The 8367-nt window shown below is 32.2% G+C and overlaps 1 protein-coding gene across 1 annotated transcript; it reads right to left on the bottom strand.

Annotated features, from left to right (window-relative positions):
• Positions 1–6602: 6602 nt before the first annotated feature.
• LOC131638549 (lignin-forming anionic peroxidase-like) lies at positions 6603–7730 on the bottom strand. The gene is made up of 3 exons (XM_058909111.1): positions 7329–7730; positions 7086–7251; positions 6603–7000 (listed from the first exon to the last, which is right to left on the bottom strand). Exons 1-3 carry the CDS (start codon positions 7728–7730, stop codon positions 6603–6605), a joined length of 966 nt encoding a protein of 321 aa, XP_058765094.1.
• Between the last annotated feature and the right edge of the window lie 637 nt (positions 7731–8367).

Genomic DNA, 8367 nt, shown 5'->3' with positions numbered 1-8367 from the left:
AACCGTGGTGAAATGTTAATTTATATTTCAAATAATTTGCTACTATTGGGTTTCAATACCATGACCTAAATATATATCACAATGGTTCTATTATACAACCGTTGTGCTAGCTTTCCACCACAGTCGCCCGACCGTGGTGATAAGCGTCATACACACAACCACCTAGGGGTGGAAAAACGAGCCCGGCCCGTCGGTCATGCCCGTTTTCCCACACTTATTTGCGGGGCAGGACAAGGTTTTAGGCCCGCTCACTTTAATGTGCCCTCCCCGCCTTGCCCGGTTTTTCGCGGGCTTTTGCGGGCATCAACTTTTTCATAAAATTTTATTATTTTTAGGTCTAAAAGGTTCAATTACTACGGGCTTTCTCCACGATGCCCTCACTTTTTTGCGGGGCGGGGCAAGGTTTTGTAAGTTTAAGAGTGCGCAAGAGAGGGGGGTGGATTAGGACTTTGAAAATTTATCCGGTTTTAGAAACAAGTTGTTCTTATTTTTAGAAACAAGTTGTTCTTACAGAAAAAATAAATGACACGACGATGTATCCTGGTTCCCCTCACAATTCGAGAGTACTCCAGTCCCCTTTCAACACGAAAGAGATTTCACTATTGTTAGATATTTGTACATGCCTAAACCCAAGACTTCTCCTAGGATCTTCTAACAAAACCACCAAGAACAATCCTCTTGGAATAATCAAGTTAAAATGAGAACAATCCTCTCACTTTCAACTTCTTGCTTCCAACAATCCCGGACAACATGGAATACAAAACCAAGTAATCTTAATTCCAACAATTATTACTTTGAGTGATGTATCAATATAATTGATCTTCTCTTCCAAATAAACAATTTATAATGATAGAATATAGTGCTCAAGTGTTTGTAAATATTATATGAATTTTTCTAGACTTATATGGAAATGCATGTAGAAAAGTTCTTTGTGAGAGTTCAAGAACACAAACACTTGTTTTGAAATTTAAATGATAACAATGATGTCAAATTGCTATTGAATAGGTGATTTCTAATTTGAAATTTCATGTATTTATATGAGCATAACACCTCAATGAAATATGGTAAAGTCATGGAAAAATAATATAAATAAATGTCAAATTAAAATGAAAAGGTTTCATGAAGAGTGCATGAAAAGGTGTTAAAAAGTTGTTTTTTTTTCTTTCAAATTTGTACAGGACTTGTTAAGTCGGTTTTAACGGATACCCGACTTAACAAGTTCGCAGCAATTTTGAATTTCAAATAATTATTTAAAATTTAAACAGCATTAGGTTTTGTTAAGTCAGTTAACCAGACCTGACTTAAAAAGTGCTGACAGCTTTTTTTATAAATATTTTAATTTATTATTATTTTTTTATGCATTTTAATCAAAGATTTTTATGCATGGTAATTTGTCTAATTATTTGAACCAACCTAATGCAACATCTATTGATTTATCTAAGTAAATAGATTATATTTGAAATAGATTATCTTCTCCCCCTTTGTCATTAGCAAAAAGGATGGGAAAAGACTTTTAAAAATATAGAGAAATTTATAAAAATAAAAACAATTTATACCTTTGAGTTTTACCTCATGATTGACTTCATCAAACATTCATCTTTGATGAATATGATTTTGAATCCTTTGTCACAAAGTTGACTTTTCCTTAGAAATTTTTTCTTTATTCTTTCAACATAAAGTGCATCTTCAAAATTGGATGTGAAATTTAGTACTTCAACTTTGCCAATGCCAAGAATTATTCCTTTAAGGTATTCCCCAAATGTGAAATAACCCTTGGTCTTTTAGAACTAGATATGAAAATTAGTTTATGTCTCCCATCAAATGCTTAGAACCACCATTAATCAAAAACATCATAGATTTAAAGTGTTCCTTAAGCAAACCTACAAAAAAATTAATTTTGATTTGGTATCCAATGTTCTTTGGGTTCATCATAGTTAGTTCCCTTATTAACCCACACATATGCCCACTTTCTACACTAAAGTTTCTAACATAGCAAGCATTAGGTGTGTGGCCAATAATACCACGATAAAAGCAAGTAGGTACAAAATTGCTTTTATATCTACGAGTATAAAATTTCTTCTTAACAAAACATTTTATTTTATGATAATAATGAACCTTTTATGCTTTATTCACTTTTTCCTTGTTGGATTGGTCACTTGGCTTAACAAAGATAGTTTTACTAGTACTTAGTTTGTTAAACTTTGAATAACCAAGACCACTTTTATCATTAGAAAATCTTTGTTGGCTAAGGACCCCTTCCAACCCAATTTGTCATTTTTCACATCTTTCAAGAACTCTTTTTAATTGAACAATTTGGAATGAAAGTGATTCAAAATTATTACATACAAAATTATGTTTTTCATCACTAATTATATTTTGTTTTTCATCTCTAAATTCTTTTCTCATTGTCTCGACTTTTTCTTCTAGAGACAATTTGTTTCTTTTGAGATGGTATTGTTTTGTATAGAATTTTGCATTCATTGAAGAGTTCATTTATGGCCTATTGTGCATCATTATAAAGAGAAGATTCATTAATAACCTCTTCGTCTTCATCATCGGAATGGTGTGTTGTTACCAATGTAAGATTCACATATTCTTTATCTGAAGATGAACTTATTTCATTATCCTCCCATGCTACATATGATTTCTTTGACCTTTTGTCTTAATTTCTCTTGAAATTTTTATTCTTCTTTTCAAATGTAGGGCATTCACTTTTGACATGTCATTTTTCTCCATGTTCAAAGCATTTAACCTTCCTTGTTGGTGCTTCCTCTTTAATGATCTCCTTTTTCTTTTCTTTTGTTAGAAACTTTTCAAACTTCTTGATAAACTCATCATATTCTTCACTAGTGGATTTTTCTTAATTTCTATCATGATGTTTGACTGTTGCCTTTAAGGCAATGTCTTTTGAATCTTTTACTTGAATTTCATGTGGTTCAAGTCTTCTGAGTTCCGTTTCATATTCTTGAAGTTTTCCGAACAATGTTGCGGAAGTCATTCTTGATAGATTTTTCTTCTCGGATATTGCCGTCACTTTTGGTTGACATTCACTGGTTAAGGATCTAAGCACTTTTAGATTTTGTTCCTCGATAGTGAATTTCTTTCCAAGTGCACTTAAATGATTTACTAAGTGAACAAATCTTTTTTGTAAGTCGAGAATGGATTCTTTGGATTGAATTCTAAATAACTCGTATTCTTGACTCAATGTATTTAATTGAAATCTCTTAACTTCAACGGTTCCTTCATGAGTTTCTACTAATGAATCCAATATTTCTCTTGTCGTTGTGCATGCCGAAACACGAAAAAATTCATCCATGCTAAGTGCACCTTGAAGAAGATTGATTGCCTTTTTGTCAGCAAGAATTTTTTTATCGTTGTCATCCCATGAAATTTTAGATTTTTCCGATTCAACACCATCGACGATGGTTGTAGGAGCAAAGGGACCATCTTGAACAACCTCCCATACTTCTTCTCCTTGTGCTTCAAAGTGAGCCTTCATATGAATTTTTCAAAAGTCAAAGTATTCTCCATAAAATAATAGAGGTTTGTTGTTTCTACCACCGTCTTTAAAAACTGGATTTTGATTTGCGAAAGCCATCAGGATCTTTTAGGAACAGGTTACCTATAACCTACTCTAATGACAATTGTATGTTTAAGAGTGCACATAAGAGGGGTGAATTAGGACTTTGCATATTTATCCGGTTTTAGAAACAAGTTGTTCTTATTTTTCTGGTTTATGGTGAGGTTATGAAGGATTTAAAGGTGCAGAAAAAATAAACGGCACGACGATGTATCCTGGTTTCCCTCACAATCCGATAGTACTTCAGTCCCCTTTCAATACGAAAGATATTTCACTATTGTTAGATATTTGTACAAGCCTAAACCCAAGACTTCTCCTACGATCTTCTAACAAAACCACCAAGAACAATCCTCTTGGAATAATCAAGTTGAAATGAGAACAATCCTCTCACTTTCAACTTCTTGCTTCCAACAATCCTAGACAACATGGAATACAAAACCAAGTAATCTTAATTCCACCAATTCTGGAAAATAAGATATGAATACAACAAGATTTTTGAGAATATGAAATTTGTAGAATAATTATCACTTTGAGTGATGTATCAATATAATTGATCTTCTCTTCCAAACAAACAATTTGTAATGATAGAATATAGTGCTCAAGTGTTTGAAATATTATATGAATTCTTCTAGACTAATATGGAAATGCATGCAGAAAAATTCTTTGTGAAAGTTCAAGAACACAAACACTTGTTTTGAAATTTAAATGATAACGATGATGTTAAACTGCTATTGAAGAGGTGATTTGTAATTTGAAATTTCATGTATTTATATGAGCATAACACCTTAATGAAATATGGTAAAGTCATGGAAAAATAATATGAATAAATGTCAAATTAAAATGAAAAGGTTTCATGAAGAGTGCATGAAAAGGTGTTAAAAAGTTGATGTTTTTTTTCAAATTTGTACAGGACTTGTTAAGTCGGTTTTAATGGATACTTGACTTAACAAGTTCGCAACAATTTTGAATTTCAAATAATTATTTAAATTTTAAACATCATCAGGTTTTGTTTAGTCAGTTAACTAGACCTGACTTAAAAAGTGCTGACAGTTTTTTTTTTAATAATTTTATTTTATTATTATTATTTGATGCATTTGAATCAAGGATTTTTATGCATGGTAATTTGTCTAATTGTTTGAACCAACCTAATGCAACGTCTATCGATTTATTAGACACGCACTCTCAAATATGTCTGCTCCGTGCCGTTTTAAAAAATAAAATTGATTCTAATATAGTTGCTAGCTCTTCTTTTCTTTTCTACTCATAATGTTTTGTTATTTCAAAGACTCAAATAAATTCTACTGATCATAAGTCAATTAAGTGATAGTGATTATAATAACGTTTTCAATCAAATATCCTATAAAATCATAAGTCAGACAGATGACTCAATCCAGTTGAAGTAGTCAAATTCTTGGGGGAAATCTATTCTCGCGGACTAGCAAAAGTCGGAAAGACGACTAGTAAATGGAAAATTTAATCTCAGATGAAATACATTTTTGTTATGATAATTATGTATGAATGAGATAATTGTTTTGTCAGCTATGAGCCAACTATTTTGTCTGCTATGAGCAAATTGATATGAGCCAACTGTTTTTTCTGCTATGGCCTGTAAAATGAGAAAATTGTTGTGTCTGATATGGCCAATATGGTGAACATGTTGTTTTGTTTGTTAAGACCTATAAAGTGAACCAACTGTTTTTTGTTTATTATGGCATATAAAATAAGCCAAATGTTTTGTTTGCTATGGCCTATATAATTGTATCTGCTATGGCATATAAACTGATATTGAACAATCTCAAATGTATAAAAAGATATGTCCTATAATATTGAACACCATATAATTGAACAATGAAACCATTGGTTCACATTAAACCTTTGAATTACACAACAACAATTTTGTTACATTGAACTAAATTCACCATACACCATTGATAAAACATTTTTGTTACATTCTTCCTAAACCATTAACATAAAACAACTAGTAACACACAACAACTACTATCACAAATTTCATTTCCCTCCTAGTGTTGTCAATAGTTTTCTTCATGTTATCCATTTCCATATGCTTGATCTGGTCACCCATAGTGTCGCATTTACAAGATCGATCTTCCTTTGTTTTATCGACTCCAAAATACTCATCATTCAGAGAAACAACTCACAATCCTCCTCTTTCTGCAAACACAGAATACTATTACACTGCACATGTTTTTAATCGGTATAATTCAAAGAAAACAATAATGGAAAAGCTAATGAATCTAACCCCCATGCTTGCACTTCCAGTATTTTCTCCTAGGGTTTGCTTTGGATTTAGAAATAAACATTTTTATAGGAAAATTGTGCCCACATTTGGGATTTATTCTTCCATTAGAGGGAATATTTGTGTTCGAGGTTTCTGCCAGGAAGATAAAGGTGTTGGTAACTTGAAGATATGGTTGTCGTTGTAGTAAGAGGAAAAAGCAACGTCGGCGATGGTTGAAGAAAAAAGAAGATATGGATGTCGTTGTAGAAGAAGACTAGGGTTATTTAACCTAGTTTGATTTTTAGAATGGGGATAACATGATATTGGGATTAAGGGTTCACTTTAGCTTAATTGTGTAAGAATAAAAAAACTTAAAAAAAACATTAAAATAATGAAGATTCTGCTGACTGGATAAGTGGAGGGGCCAAAACATGTGAATTTGAAAATGTTAGGGTGGGAATCTAAACTTTTTTTACCGAAATTTTTTTAAACCTCGCTAATATGGCAAGAGAGAAATAACTATTATCCCTAATTTTAAAACATACAAAGAACTTAAGTAACTGTGGTCTTAACATTCAAATTTGAGACTAATAACAATGAACAGTAGTTTGATTTATATAACAAATATGAAAATTTGGCGAAATGAACATCTAGAAATACATTCATAATAAAATTATAATAATACATAATGATTTAACACTTTACATTTGAATACACAAGAACGAAAATGAATAAAAAATAGCAATTGATTGATTGTGATCAAGAAAGAAAGAATTTGTAAAATTAGTTGGGAGCACTGCAGATACTTCTTATGATTCCGGCTGATCCGGTTAATGGTTGAATATCTCCCATCTTTATCATAGCAGCTGCAAAATCAGATTTGAAAGCTGTGGGATTTTGACTGTATTGAGAAACGGTAGAATCCGTAGATCCTCCGCTGAAAAGAACTTGGTCAGATTGTAGAAGACCTTTCTTTTGAATTAAATTCTTAAAGTAGTTGTTGTCAAAAGAATTTGGTGTAACCAAGTCCAGTGCTGCTAACTTTTGATTGTTTGAAGTGGAACTGGTAGATGGACAACCACGTTGGCGAGTGCTAGCGAATCCAGCATCTATGTCACTAGCATTGTTGTATATCCTACCACGAAATGTAAAGCATTGAGCTTGTCCGATTGTGTGCGCACCTGAGTTAGTTAAAATCAAATTGATGAATAAGTAAATGTTTGGTCAAATATAAAAATATGGAAGTTTGAAAGAAATGAAATATACCAGATAGTGTAACCATCTCTTTGGCGGTAAGACCTTTATTTGTAAATTTAGATATAAGAGTTTGAAGATCGTCTGTAAACAATGGAAGGTCAGTATTGGCGAAACTTTTACTTGCCGTAGTAGAGTCTCTTCTTCCAAGTTTCACTGTCCATGATGGACCACCAACCTGCAAATAATATGAAATTATTAATATGTTTTTGGTGAGAGATTATTAATATGAACATCAAAAGATTGTAAATTTACAGCGAATGATGCATCACGTGCTGCTACAGCTACTATGTCTGCACAAGACACGACTCCGGGACATACTTTCTCTACCTGTGATTTTGCATTATCGATGACTTGAAATCCTCTTACTGAGTTAAGATTTGGAAGTGCAGTCTTTTCGCTCTGGATTGTGGTACTGTCATCCAGCAAAATTGATGCATCACAGCCCTGCACAAAGCAGTCGTGAAAATGAAGGCGAATGAGAGATGCAGCCATGCGACGCTCTTTAGAGACAGCAGTACGAATGGCAGTTCTAATGGTGGTTAGGGCATCAGGACATGTAGTGTCGTAAAATGTAGAAGACAACTGTGCATCACATATTGTGGATAGCAGCACTGATGTAACAACAAAACTAGTAGTGATCATTGTATAAGCCATAGAAGTGTTGAGAAAGTATATATGAATGAATGTTAGCAATAATGAATTATATGAAATGAAGAGACGATACCATGCATATATATAGTTTGTTGTGTGTGAGAGAGAATGTGAGAGAGAATGTTAGCAATAATGAATTACTGATGTCCGCGCGCGGTTTGATAACTCGCTCCTCAACCTTTTCCATATTCACAATTCTGACCAATTCTCCTTTGGTTGGTTGGTTTCTTGCCGGTTCATCATATCCATGCCAAATACTTTTCAATATTTTTCCTTTGAATAATAGTATGTGTATCTTAATAATGCAATTTTTATTCTCAAGAGTCAAAATTTATTATTTATTATAAACACTATCCCCTACATAATAATAACAATTGACAACTTCCATTTTCTTTTTTCGGATAACCTTATTTGATTCATTCTCTCATATTTTCACATTTATATTTATAGAAAAAAAAATATGTTTTTGGATATATTGTAAAAAAAACTAGAGAGAATGATTTGACATGTAATGCTCCTATTTTTTATCCTATTTTTTATCACTTGTCGTTATTTTTTATCCTATTTCTAATCGCAAGTGTACGGGCATTATAAAAATATTAATTTTTCTTTAACTTTGTTGAGTATTTATTTTTCTAAT

Source organism: Vicia villosa, unplaced genomic scaffold, assembly GCF_029867415.1.
Source record: "Vicia villosa cultivar HV-30 ecotype Madison, WI unplaced genomic scaffold, Vvil1.0 ctg.002327F_1_1, whole genome shotgun sequence".
NCBI lineage: Eukaryota > Viridiplantae > Streptophyta > Magnoliopsida > Fabales > Fabaceae > Vicia > Vicia villosa.
Note: the sequence above shows the minus strand (reverse complement) of the source record. Positions and strands in the feature narration are given on the sequence as shown.

What these genes read in the sequence shown, in the direction of transcription:
- LOC131638549 (XM_058909111.1), bottom strand. Translation starts at nt 7,730, where the DNA reads ATGGCTTATACAATGATCACTACTAGTTTTGTTGTTACATCAGTGCTG. An exon ending in CACGTGATGCATCATTCGCT is followed by an intron (nt 7,252 to 7,328) that starts GTAAATTTACAA and finishes TATTATTTGCAG; the next exon opens with GTTGGTGGTCCATCATGGAC. An exon ending in AGAGATGGTTACACTATCTG is followed by an intron (nt 7,001 to 7,085) that starts GTATATTTCATT and finishes TAACTAACTCAG; the next exon opens with GTGCGCACACAATCGGACAA.